The 14,082-nt window shown below is 38.5% G+C and overlaps 1 protein-coding gene across 1 annotated transcript in view; it reads right to left on the bottom strand.

The window, feature by feature from the left end:
* LYRM4 (LYR motif containing 4) overlaps positions 1 to 14,082 on the bottom strand; it is an 85,260-nt gene that overhangs the window by 50,918 nt on the left and 20,260 nt on the right. Inside the window, exon 2 of the mRNA XM_042049170.1 lies at positions 13,282 to 13,402. Within this exon, the coding sequence (XP_041905104.1) occupies positions 13,282 to 13,402 (121 nt within the window). The remainder of the gene's footprint in view (positions 1 to 13,281; positions 13,403 to 14,082) is intronic.

The following is a 14,082-nucleotide window of genomic DNA, read 5'->3' as shown; positions in this document are numbered from 1 at the left end:
GTGTTTTTAAAAAATAAATTCTTAACTGTAGACTGTTACAAACATTTGAAACTAAAGTACCACCACTGAATTCTGATCAGCTGAGCCTCACTGCTCTAGTGGAAGGTGCCCCTGCCCATGGCAGGGGGCTTGGATTGGACCTAGATGATCTTTAAGGTCCCTTCAAACCCAAACCATTCTGTGCTTCTATGAAAGGCTCCTTGTTTGTATGTGGCGATGGTTACTGGGTACTTCTTAAGCCCCATCACTGCTCTACTCAAAGCTTTTAGCTTTACAACAGGAGATGCATATGCTAAGCACCGGTGAAAAATATAAAGTGCACTGTGAAGCTCCACAGTGCTCTTCAGCTTTCCTGAAGGAAGTACTCCCCACAGATTTGCAGCATAAAGTTACTCTCCTTTTAGTTGAAGATTTAGGAAAGAACAGAATCACAGATGGCCTGTACTTTACCAAAAGATGCAAAAGACCACAAGTTCTACTTTTACACTGTATTGATCTTATTCAAATATGAAACTGTAATAGAGAGAAAAAGCTCATGTTCTTGAATCCTTACATAATTTTGTAGCTTACATTCTTGTGACTTCCGGAGTACCTTGAGCTCTCAAGTACCCATATTAGTCAGCACAAATGTGGGAACAGAAGTCCAGATACTTGCTTTCAATCTGCTCAGCTACCCTCTGAACAAAAGAGTCATCCTCTCTTTTCAGCCTATGAGAATATACATTATGGATATTCATTACACTCCTTACTTTCTCAGTTTCCCCAGTATGCACTCAATGTAGGATGTCTGAGAAAAGGAAGAAGGTTGAAACACAAGTTTCCTGTACCAGGCCCACTTATATTTGAAAACACATCCCACCTGATGACCTGGAAGCAGCTATTTCAGTCTTCCTCCAAAGTACCAGGAAACCTGACAACTGAACTAGTTTTACCTACACTTCAGGCTATGATGGCATTTGTGGAGGACAGTGAATAAAAATAATTTTTTTTGAACTCAATTCATACAAGATTTTATGTTCTTCATGCTAACAGCCTGTGGCAAGGTTTCGGTAGAGGGGAGACTACAGGAGTAGCTTCTTTAAGAAGGTGCCAGAAGCTTCTTGCAGTGTCTGGGAGAGCCAATGCCAGCTGGCTCCAAGAGAGACTTGCCACTGGTCAAGGTCAGCAGCAGTGGTAGTGCCTCTGGGAGAAAAAAAAGAAAACCTGCACAATTCCATCCAGGAGAGAGGAATAAGAGTATGTGAGAGGAACAGCACTGCAGACAGCCAGGTTAGTACAGAAGGAGGGGCAGGAGGTGCTCCAGGTGCCCGACCCGAGACTCCCCTGCAGCCCAGGGTGCAGAGCATAGTGAGGCATCTGTGCCCCTGCAGCCCAGGGAGGCCCATGGCGGAGCAGAGATCCTCCTGCAGCTTGTGGAGGACCCCACACCAGAGCAGGCAGATGCCTGAAGGAGGCTGGGACCACATGGGAAGCACTGGAGCAGGCTCCTGTCAGGACCTCAGGACCAGTGGAGAGAAGCAGGTTTGCTGGCAGGATCTGTGTCCCTCTGAGGAACACAAGCTGGAGCAGTCTGGTCCTGATGGACTGCAGCCCATGGAAATGACTCACACTGGAGAAGTTCAGAAAAGACTGTCTCCTGCAGGAGGGACCTCACAGTGAAGCAGGGGAAGGGTGTGAGGAGCTTCCTTTGAGGAGGAGGGAGCAGCAGAGACAATGTGTGATGATCTGACCTTAGACTGCATTTCCCATCCTTTGCAACGAGGAGGTAGGAAAAAAAAGAGAGTAATTTTAAGCTTGGGAAGAAGGGAGGAGTGGAAGGAAGCTGTTTTTAAGATTTGGTTTTAATTTTCATTACCCTTCTGTGATTTGGTTGGTAATAAATTATACTAATTTCTCCAAGACGAGTCTGGTTTGCCCATGAGGGTAATTGGGGAGTGATCTCTCCCTGACATCTTAACTCATGAACCTTTCATTGTATTTTCCCTGTATCTCCCCTGTCTAGCTGAGGAGATAGAGCAGCTTTGGTGGGCACCTGGTGTCCAGCCAGGGTCAACCTACCACATAGCCACACTAAATTTACTTTCATACATATCTCAAGTACCTTAGTAGGTTTGAAACCAAAAGCACAAATAAAATTTGAATGCTGCTGAAAGGTCACCACTTCTTAGAGACTTGTGTTCATTCACACATTCATACACTGATCCAAGTTTACCCTTCTAGACACGGATGCGAATGACCTCTAGCTCAGAACCTGTGCAGCAGTGGCTGGGCTAAGGAGTCATACCAGCTGCACTCCAGGATGTCTGCTTTTGAAATGAAATATCACTTATTCACACAAGCAATCTACTGCAAAGCCCTCTACATGCAACACAAAAGTACTTAATCTGCCATGCTAAACAAAGTGCCAATGGATTTGTCCTGTGAATTGCTTTATCCTTCAAAAGACATTGATTATGCAAACTTGCTTTAAATGCTCTTGGATTTGGTAACTACTGTAATTTTGTTTAATAGCTATTTCTTATCAATCTTCCTCATTCAAAAAAAGGAGGGAGAGGTTTAATTTATGTCTTACGACATTTGCAAGAAGTCAACAAAATGGCTGCTAGACTAAACTGGAAATATTTAATACTTAGTCTTTTCAAATAAAAGCCAGCCTTGATGTTCCTGGTGTTCACACTGGTTTTCACTTACCTAGAAAACAGCATCAACTTCTAAGTGTTTCTTCACTGCTCATTAGGCATGGTTTTTAGTTTATACTGTCTTTGATGTAGCCCATAAAACATGGTAAGACTGACACAATGTGGTCAGCATCCTGACCACATTGTCAGCTTGTCAGCAGCTTTCTGTCTATGCAGATTTCCTTCTTCAGAATACTGCTGCTTGGGTTTAAAGCAGAGAAGAGAGTGAAGTAGATGATGAAGGGATACCTTCTGAGATAGACAGTGTTGTAAGACTTGGAATATCATGCCTTAATTCCTACTGTAAGCATGTTTTGTGAATCTGGGCAAATAATTTCGTTCCCTGTGCACCCAAGTCTTTAAATATATGCTTATATTTAGAGATTGCCGCCTTCATTTCCACCTCAATATTTTAAGGACATTGGTGAAATGCACAATCAAAATCAGGACGCCTTGATCTTCCATAGCTCACTGCTACTTCTGCAGAGGAGCAGTAGAACCAGTAATTCTCTCTGTCCTCTGTCTTGCCTGTACAGCTGAGGGAATGGAAAAAGTCCCAGCCCTGACAAGTCCCTGGGGACGACGCAACAAATGTATGAGTACTGTCATAGTCACAAAATTATTAGTAATAAAACAAGCTGTTTGAAAAGACTTACTCCCTTTTTTTGCCCATAAAGCATATCCTACATGTGGTAAAGGTATGTTACTGTCAATGTGCCAGTTCTGCAGTATTATTTGACAGCACAACTTGGCATACCAAATTTTTTCTCCTCTTCCCCCATGAGTATACATACATCATTTTAAAAGCAATTTACAACATGTCAAACTGCTTAAGGAGACTCTTAAAAATCTAATGTATGAAGTTAACCACTGGCATGATTTATTATTGAAGTTCCACAGTTCTAACTTGACAATTAAGAAATATTGATAAATGTAAACACATTATTGATGTCAATTAAAAAGCACAAGATTGATTAACCTCCCAGAGGTATACTGGCACGAGCAGTTAGAGAGTAATCACTCCCACTAAGTATTCACTACTAACAAATGTGCATAGAAATTAGACTTCTGTGAGACAAGAAGTATTTTCATTTAAAATTAAGATAATTTGAACACAGAACCAAAGCATTGGGTCAACAACAAAATCAGGAGAATTACAAACAAGATCTGTATTAATGTGAAAGGCTAAGTGATTAGGTCACATAATGTCCTCATTAACCCCACAGTTGGGCAAAAATATGGTTAAGAATTATCAAACCAACTGCTTAGCAAGTCAATTATGCTCACAGAAGAAAAACGATGAATGTATTATTTAGCCACTACACTGCAATATTCAAAAACTGCCCTGATGAGGGACAAGACCTTCTTTTTACAGCATAAACAGCAGATCTTTGTTTTAAACTACGCATTCATGCACTTCCTACTGGTGACAAAATTATAACGGTGAGTTCAAAACTCTGCTTAGGAATGGTTCACTTCCTGCCAAGCAAACAGCCTAGGAAGGACGTTCAGGCAGCACATACCTCAGAGGGGAAGCATGTATCTGACATACCCCAGAAAGCATAACAACAGGAATCAGCCAAATTGTGATTTAAATGTGACTGGAACACTTTGGGCTCCTTCTTTCTTCTTCTTTTTACTTGCTTTCAGAATTAATGTACTGGCATAATGCCTGTCACGAAGATGAAGGGCACTGCAGCTATAGCTCTTAATGGCCAAAAAAAACCTAGGCTCACCTCAGAAAGCACAAAGCTAAAGACAGCAGCAATGCACCAAGTACCAAGGAGACTGCGTAAACACTAATTAAACTTCACTCTACACTCTCGTCTAGAAAACAGCTTTCCCTGCCTAAACTTCCAAGGGCTTGATCAGACATGCTGCAACTGGAGTCTAGCAACTTTCTTCCCTAAGCCTGGCCTTCATCACAACTTCATGGATCAAACACATTTCCCTCAAATACAAGCAGCTTACTACGGAGACACTATAGACAGAATATGAATTACTGCAAAAAAGATAAAATTGTAAAACAACACATCAATGATAAAGCTATTTTGCTTGAAAGAGCTTTTATGTGAAGGCCACACATATGTTTATTGTCAAAATAGAACTAGATCACTGTGGATTTACCTGGTTGCAAATTCAGTCAAATGTTACTGGTGACAGAGATCATGTTTGGTGCTATGATAACCCACAGGGGCATTCAGTGGACTCCCAGATGATTACAATATATGCAGACATACCAGACACAAAGGAACATGACGAGGACTTTTTTTTGAAGCAACTGTTTCTTTCAGAGTTTTGTTAAATGACAGTTAATGTTGAAAGATTGTAAAAACAGCTTTCATTTTGTCACGCAATATTAAAATAAGAAAGCAAGTGTCACCTTTGAAACTGGAAAAATGGAAAAGTTTTAGTGACAACCAACAGAAGAAGCACAATGATAATAAGATGTGGAAATAAAAAGCACTCATGAAACCAGATTCTTGGAGCAAATAAGGCAAATGGAACTCTTTGCAGACTGCCCTTATCTTGAGAATGAAGAAAAGAGTAAATTCTTTAGACTTGAAAAACTATCTGTGGAAGAAACAAAAAAAAGGCATCTGATTTAGAGTGGCAGGGGAAAAATTTAAAACATATTTTCAGTGTGCTGTGGGGAGAAGCAATGTTCATCTGAAAAGCCAGAAAAGAATGCAAGTAGCTTAAGGAGGAGCTAAAATGCCTCCTCTTCCCTCTGTTAGCTGTAAATGGAAAAACTGAAATTGTAATATGCTGAGAGACTGATGATTGAGCATGGGGGGTTGGGGAAAATGTCATTAAAAAAACCCACTGTACCACTGCTACGGGAGCAGGTGACTTGTCAGATAGTGAGGGTGCCAACACCAACACTGTCATCCTGAATTACAGACTGCAGTTCAAGGGCAGCAGAACACTGTTGTGGGGATCAGGGGCACCAGGCAAATGTGCCAAAGCTCCTCCTGGAGGGAAGCATGCCTGGTCAGTTGCAGTGCCAATGAATCTGACAGTGTCTCCTTTCAATAAGCAGTACAAAATCAGGATGGAAAGTTTTCACACCAAGGAAAAAAGAAATAAAACTACAACAGATTAAAAACCAACCAGCAAACGATGAGAGATCAAGAGATCACTGTTTTAATAACAGCACTTTTGTCTCTCTCCCTTTTTTAGAAGTCCTCAAAACAACAATCCCTCTAATTTCCTCAAGGTCTAGCTGCACTTAAAACTGGTTTGTCCCCTGAGAAGGGACTCTCATGAGAGATCAATATTCTGATGTGAATATAAGTCACAATACATACACAAGGCTTCCAAAAGGTTATACGTTTCATAAATAACATGCAGGATTGCCATACTTCTCCTTTTCAGTAAAAAAGAGAGCCTCCACAAATGTTCTGCTCTGCAGCAGACATCACACAGCAAGAAAGACAAGAAGTTGCTCAAAGGTTAATACACTTTAATGAGAGAAACTCAATCTTCAAACCCTCCCTCAATGGGCACCACTGCAAACCAGACTGACAGGCATCAAAGCAAGATCACACAGTCAGATTAGAAACAGCAGAAGTCATTTGAGCTGTGATCAGAACTACAGAACTTATTTCTACTTTCCCTCTCTTGACAGTATTTTTTATTTGCACTAAGACACACACACACTTGCTGTTACCACATTCGGAAAAGCCTCCTTGAAGTTTTGTTGCAACAGCCACCCCTAAGGGCCATATTCATTTACACCCTGGGCTGAAGCTCTTGAGACACCAAACACAGCAAAGCACAAAGGGGAAAATGGCAGAGGGACACATCTGCCTGAAATGTGATCTTTCCTTGGTTCTGGAGCTTTCTTCAGCACAGAATGGTTAGAGTTCCTAATTGTTTCAAGGAGCTACTGACCAGACAGGCTGATAAAACTTACTCTTTTCCATGTGGAAGTTTACACCCAGCATTTGCTTTATTGGATGTGACATACTGCCACGCTGAATTGCTCAGTAGAAAGTAAGTCCTTCTCCTGTCCTTCAGACAGCCCTCATCTGTGCATAACATCAGGTGCTCACAGCTCTGAATGTATTATATAACTACTGCTACTATTTATGATAAGGTTCCAACCTCACTGGATTAGACATTAAGTACATGCAACAAAAATAATCACAGTTCTTTATGACAGATAATTACAGTATTTTAAATGCATTGGCCCACACCCAACAGTCTTTATTTTTAGGAAACTTTACTGCATACATCAAATGCTGCGTTTTACCCTAAGCTCTTACATCAGAAAGACAAAGCCTCATTCTACCTCTGAATCGCCTCTGCTGGCAGTCTAAAGGTTACTTTCAATGCACAGTCTACTTTGGTATTTAATACTGCAGACAGAACCTGCCACTTGTAGTTTAGTCAGCAGAATGAACAGAAGCAAATCACTTGTGAAAACACAATCTTGTTCTCCATCAGGAGAGTTAAATGAAAGCCTAAGGAGTAACACTGCTCTGGAGACTCGCACAGGTGTAACCTGGAGAGCCATGCCACCTGAAGACGAGTAAAATGTCTATTACACTTCCTGCGCCCTCAGATGCCAGAAATTAAGCTGATATGACAGCTCCGGGCTTTTGGCATCTGTTCCAATGTTGCACATCTCCAAAGCTAGCCTACACACCAAGATGAAAAAGGTATTTGGAAAAGCTGGCCAAAGCAGACCTCACTGCTAACAAGTTCTGTGAAATGACAAGTTCTGATTCAGTGGTTTTCTGTTTAAATTTACCAAACCTTTTTCAAAGTCACTCCTACAACACCTTTTTCTTTGTTCCTCCTCCTTTCAACCCCTAAAACCTTATGGATGTTTACTGTACATAGAATATATTTACTCTCCTACTGAAATATAAAACCAGTATAGCTCTGAATTTACTGCTTCCCCACTTCAAATTTCAAGCTTTCTTTTGTTTACTAAAAGACAGGTATTATCCATCCTATGTTATACATTCCTTTGCCTGCATCTGTGCCTCTTTCTAAGTCAAGAGCACTGAATTTTAATATATGTTAAGGATTTCTGTTGCTTTCTTAATCATATTCTTCCTGGCAGGCTACTGTTTTTAACCCTTTGAAGTTTTCAAACCACATGTAAAGTAAATCAAACATGAACATAACAAAAGGATTTAAACAACCTCAAGGTAAAGAAAATATCTAAAAATATCACCCCAAAGAGCTCTGAAATTTTAAAAAAATTAAATAAAAAAAACCCCAACAAAGACAGTAAAATGCCCCTAGTGGCTTCTAAACCCTAAGTCAGCTGATTTGAATTCAATTTGTGGCTTTGCCACAAGCTTCCAGCATAATTTTGGTAATTGCAGGTAAGGAACCAAACAAGTGGGAATTCATGATGTGGTAAAGCAATTAAAAACTTACTCCCAGTACTACAACAGGCTAGGAGCAAGAGAAGTGCAAGAGGCTCATGCCAAACATTTTCTACATTGCAGCTGCCAATCCAAGGATTTAGAAGTCTATAGGTAGTTCATAGATACCGTGCAGTGACTTGATAAAACTGTTTTACTGGATATTTGTCCATTGTTTGATTATGCCACTCACCTCCTGCTCTTCTGCTGTGAATGAGGCATTTGAAAACTTTACTCTGTCTACACTTGCTTTAACTATAGCTAAATGGCTCGAGAGGTAAGAAGTGTTCTCTGGGTGTAATGTCAGCTCTGTCCTGGCTGGAAAATGACATCCAACAGTAATAAATAAAAATACATGACACAAGTGAAAACCCCAGCAAAGTTCCAAAGGACAATCCTCTTAAGAGCTGTAAGTCTACAATTTTGTGGTAGAAAAATATGTATTTTTGTAGAGAAATTGGTATTTGCCATTGTGAAGCTGGAAAAAAAAGAGATAAAATTCAAAGAGCTTCTCAAGAAAAGCAGTAAAATAATCTGTGATTTTAAAACTTCCTTGCAGTTACAAACTTGGTAAGAATAAACCATATTAGAGCTTCAACAGAATTGTCTGCCAACAGGAAAACATGAGTTGCCAATACCATGCCCATTCCTGAACAGTAGTGTGGTGCTGTCCCTTGCACTCAAAGAGCTTTTCCAGCTATTCTTTTCTCTTGGCCCCAAAACTGCTGCCAACTTAATGAAATACATTACACAGTATTTTGCAACTTTCTTACATATTCATTAAAATTTGATATAAATATGACCTGTAGCCTGAAACTAATACTAACAAGAGTTTTCAAAATCAACCTTCTCCTGCAAAGGGCATCCTGCCTACTACAGTGCTCTGCAGTATAAGCACAACCTATTCAGATACCCAGAACATTTCTTAAAAGTTTGGTAAGTTCCTTCAGATACAAACTCACAACTGTGTAAATTGGTACCAGTCCTCCAAATACTCAACAAAAAAATGCTTTCAGTCCAGAAGTACATACACCTTGACAATTACTAATTTTGGAATATTTGCTGCTCAAAGAATGAGCAATCAATTCAAAGCAGGTTCAGTAAACTAGGGTAGTACTTCTACCTTTCATTTTTTAATAGTAACTATAATTGAAGTTGCTTGTCTTGCAAATATTTATTAAACATGCTTTAATATTTATGTTATTTTCATTAACAGAAAGTTTCCTTATGGCTATATTGTCATCAATTCATAATAATATGAACAATAATAATATGAGTGCGGTATTAGTACATTGATTCAGTTTAATTTCCACTTCCATTCAAGTGTTACTCGAATTCACAATATTGCTAAGATGAGATACTGCTACTGAACATCTCAAGAAGGCACAGTACTTGGCTACACACAGCTGCACTGGCAACTTGGCTTGCTGAAAAAAAAGATCCAGAAGGATAGTTCTTACTTTGCACAAGTTTCAGAACAAGACCATTCTAGTAATTTTGACTATGGAGAAATGTAAGAGTATGAGACCAAAATCTCACACTAAGTATGATGTGGGCTTTTATCAAGGCATAGTCATGAAACATTCCATTAAAAGAAATGGAGCTAAAGTTACTACAAGCAATGAATGTTTCAAGGATTAGAATGTACTCTACAACATGCTGCAAACATGGAAAATGCGGCAAGTACTCAGTACTTATCATTATCAGCGGAACCCGGCTAATTGAGGTCTCATGCTTCAACACCACATTCTTTCATTCTACACATTGGAAGGGAACAGTAAGAGACGTCAAGCCTGAAGAAAAGCATCTCAGACTCAAAAGAAAAGTTTGTGTTCCCTTAAAAAACACAGATGACCAGCCATCTGTAAAGGAAGCAGACCCACACATCCTGACTGTCTGCACACTCATGGTGCATCTCTTGTCTCCCTGACCAAGATTTGTGCAAACCAGGATTCTCATCAGTTTGGATTATTTAAAGAGACAAAAAAAAGCTGTGAAATATTAAAACTCTTTTACTGAAGAGTACTGTAGTTGTGTGATGCTAAAACCAGTAAAATTGATAATAAAGGCTCAAAGTTGCCAGGAAAAACAAAATAATCCCTTCTTAGCTGGACAACAAGATGACTGGCAGTTTCTAGCTACAATATAAAACTGAGGAGAAAGCACTACAGAGGAATACGTAAGAATGAGATATCCTATAAATTAAAACAAGGCTTTAATCAGAGCACACAGGTCTACTACAGCTTTTGAACTTCACTATTATATTTTCAGTTCAAAACCTGAGAGACAGCATGGCATAAAAAAAACTGCAAACCACTCAGTATTAGCCAATCTTCAAAGCGGCTTTTGCAAAGCTTAAATTTCAGCAGCAGCAGTACATTTCAGTGCAAATTCTCCTACCACCATCATACTGCAATAGTATTAGAAACTCACAAATGAAATCATATTAGCATAGCTGGGGAACGGCTGTTATGACAATCCTCAAATGACTTCAAGACTTCACCTCAAAACTTTTTAAAACGTTCTATTTCAAACTTATTTGTGACAATGCATTTCTCACAACACCCTTCTCTACAGGAAAGACATCACAAAATTTTGTTGTTTACACAGTAAACACACACCAAAATCTTTAAAAACACTGTTTAAAATGAATCTGAGTTGTTCCTTCCTTTAGCCAGGCTATTTTAAAATCGAAACCAATAATAAGCAGAGGAGGACTAAGGTGGAGATGAATGTTCCTCCATGCTTTTCAGCATTATAAGGATACTTTTTTAACACTCAAGCAAATTGTACAGTGACTGACATGAACAAAATGACAGTAATCTGTCACTGCTTCACATTTCCCACTAGGCTGATTCAAATAGTTATTTATGAACCTTACACTTGAATGGTCACTTTGTTGACTAACCATAAATTAGAATGTAAAGTGAATATAAATTTGATTTTAGAGTAACAAAAAATTGTCAGCAAAGAGGAATCTTACTTAATTTCTACTGACATACTAGGAAAAAGTCAGCAATACCAAGATGAACCACATCATAATAAACCCCAAACTTAGCAAAAAACTGTATGCTAGATCTCATGTTTGCTTCAGTGTTTCTCCATTTAAAAATAAAAGCACTTTATATTATGCTTGGTTAGGTTTAAATATAAAGTCTTAATAATGTCAGATGACTTCATTACTTAGATCTTCAACTAAAGAGAGAGAAGGAATGTTTTTCTACAGAGCATAATGAAATTTGACAGCAAGTAAATATTAATATGAACTTAGATGTTCAGATTTTTAATAGTCCTGATGAAAAGCTTTTAAGACAGTGTTGCTATTTTTACAACACTTATCTCTTCCTTTACAGATGGAAGTGAGACAACACCAAAACATAACTGTTCTGCAAAGCACAACAGTTCTCAATTTTTTAGGACAAAAAATCTTTATTACCCAAACAATCAACTCTTGCAGGGATGCATGTCAAAAAATTATCTTGGTAAAATAATTTTCTTCTATTTGATTATTTTTTGTTAAAAAGTGCCATTACCTATTATATTACTGTATAATAACATTCATTATCCATTACTCCTGAAAACATGTAAGATAAACCCTTCCAAAAGTGAATGCAGCATGACTGTACTTTGTCTGGGAAATATCTAGAAATGCAACATTAAAGAGATATTTCAACATAAGTTTCACTATTTTAGCAGTATTAAAAACGTGAAGTTGTGTTAGTGTCTTTAATATTCCTTGCTTTTCAAATATATTTTCTCTGAAACTCTTACATGGAATGATAGTGATCCAATTTAGAACCAACTTTAGCAATTGGTTTTTCATGTTGGAAAAGCCCCTTAAATAGCTGAGGTTTGAAGCAAACATGCAAAACCCTACAGGCTTAGCAATAACTGAGGCCATTCTGAATTATTCTGCTACGTCCCACTGACACAGTAACAAATGCATAACAGAAAGATGCTGACTGATAACCTTTAGGCTAAAAGAAAACTTCATAAAAGGTGCAAGGCAAGACCCCCACCCTAGACAAGAATCTGGCCTGTCAAGAGTCTGTTTTAGACAAATAGTATCTTTTTTTTAGGGTCTACAGAAACAAGGTAATCTGGCTTTACACAGGATTTAGAGCGGAAAGAGGAGTTTTATTTTAAAATCTGTTCCAGACTTATTAGGACTCAGATCAGTAGAACCATGTTTTGCTGAGAAAAAAGCTGGAAAGTTTTTATTTAGCAAGACTTTATCTTAAACAAGAATTAGAAGAGCTGAAAATGCCAATTATCACCTACAGATCTGAGAAAAAACACGCCAACATTCAAATGTAATTGCATTGCAACAATCCAATCCAAATTGCTTCTTTGAGAAACACTTAAAATAAAAAAATAGCAGTGTTTGGATTAAAAAAAGATAGCAAAACTATGGTAGCACAAAACAACACCTGTCCCTGGGAGAAGAAATTCCAAAAAAATTAACTTGCACCTAAGTACTCATACTTAATTGTCAAAACAAAGGGCCCAGATCCCTACTGAAATAAGAATCCATCTAACTGACCTGCTGGTTGTTTAAAGATTCATATTAAAACAAACCATGGAGGAGCAGGTGCACATATTCATTCAGTGTTTAATAAAAGTACTACTGAGCTCTGATTGGTGTCAGCAAGCGCAGATTTTGCAAGGAGGAACAGCTTAAGCACTGCAAGTGCCCATAGAGAGCTCATGTATAGAAACTTACTTTCTTCCAATTTTTAGTGGTCACTGTACATAGACACTAGGTATGAATGAGAAGTTAAAAAGTATCCAAAGTTCAACAAAGTCTACTTCATGTCACTAGTGGAAGGAACAGACATGCTATAAATGCTTCTCAGACATGGTTGAAGAAAAATATTGCCAGTGACTCAAATCTTCCAAAGAAAAATCTATGACCCTGTTTGGGCACATGTAGCCAGCATTCAATTAATTCACTTCAGGATTTTCTTGTTCTGTTACTATTCTAACACTGTATCTGGAGATGGGAAAAAACAAACAGAAGGTGGTGAGACTATTTGGAGTGAGTGTCACAGTTACCCTTGTGAACCTATGATGGAAATAAGAACAAACTCAGACAAAAACTGATGTTCATTTAGAGATGTTTTGAGCAAGGATCTATTTTTCCCATCTCTAGTGGCATAAGACAGTTAAATGAATAGTGGAAAGCTCCTATTAAATAATGAGAGAAATAAACATACCTGCCGTTGAATAACCTCTAGGTTTGCTTTGGCTTTATTCAGTAGCTCTTCTATTTTTTCAGAGTCCTCTATGGTCTTGTTTTCTCTAAAGGCATCTCTTATCCTTCTGATGGCATATGTTCTAAACACAAACAATAAGAAGACATGTATTCATAGATGTGCCGGGGTTTATGACATTTCAACATTCTTTAAAACATGCTGACATAAAAAATAAAATGCACACACACACCTATAAATATATACATATATTGCTCAGTTTTAGACATAAATCTTTTTGTTCAGGGTTTTGTGTTGCCTGAGATGAAGTAGTGACCAGACCCTTTCATTTTAAAAAATGTGGTTGTATTGGAGGTTACTGTAGAAAAATTTCATATTTCAAGTATCAGCCCAGTCTTCACCACTTGTTATTGCTGAAACCATACTGTTGGATGCCCAGCATAGATATGGCAAATCTTAAGAACGTAACAGAATGGCTAAGGACCAGAAAATTTCCCAGATTATTTTGAATCTGCGTGACTATTCTCAACCTGCATATTCTAAAGGTCATTGAGCTAGACACTAAATACAACATACATATCTACTAGATGCAGTGCTGTAATTTAGCAGTCAACAAAGGTAGACTGATGGACCAATCAACACAAAAAGGACTCCTTCCCTGTCACCCTTTTCCTCTCCTGACAAGGTGTATTTCACCCCTCAGTCCAACACCTCCTCATCCATTTCCCCACTAAGAAGCAATTACAGGACACTATTTCTGCAAGCTGGAAGAGATCTCTGCTTCCAGAGAGGAAGGTCCAAAGC

The sequence above is a fragment of the Corvus kubaryi genome, unplaced genomic scaffold (genome assembly GCF_017639235.1).
Source record: "Corvus kubaryi isolate FWS band 111438036 unplaced genomic scaffold, C.kubaryi_AGA036_p1.0 69, whole genome shotgun sequence".
Lineage (NCBI taxonomy): Eukaryota > Metazoa > Chordata > Aves > Passeriformes > Corvidae > Corvus > Corvus kubaryi.
This window is presented reverse-complemented; position numbering and strand designations above follow the sequence as displayed.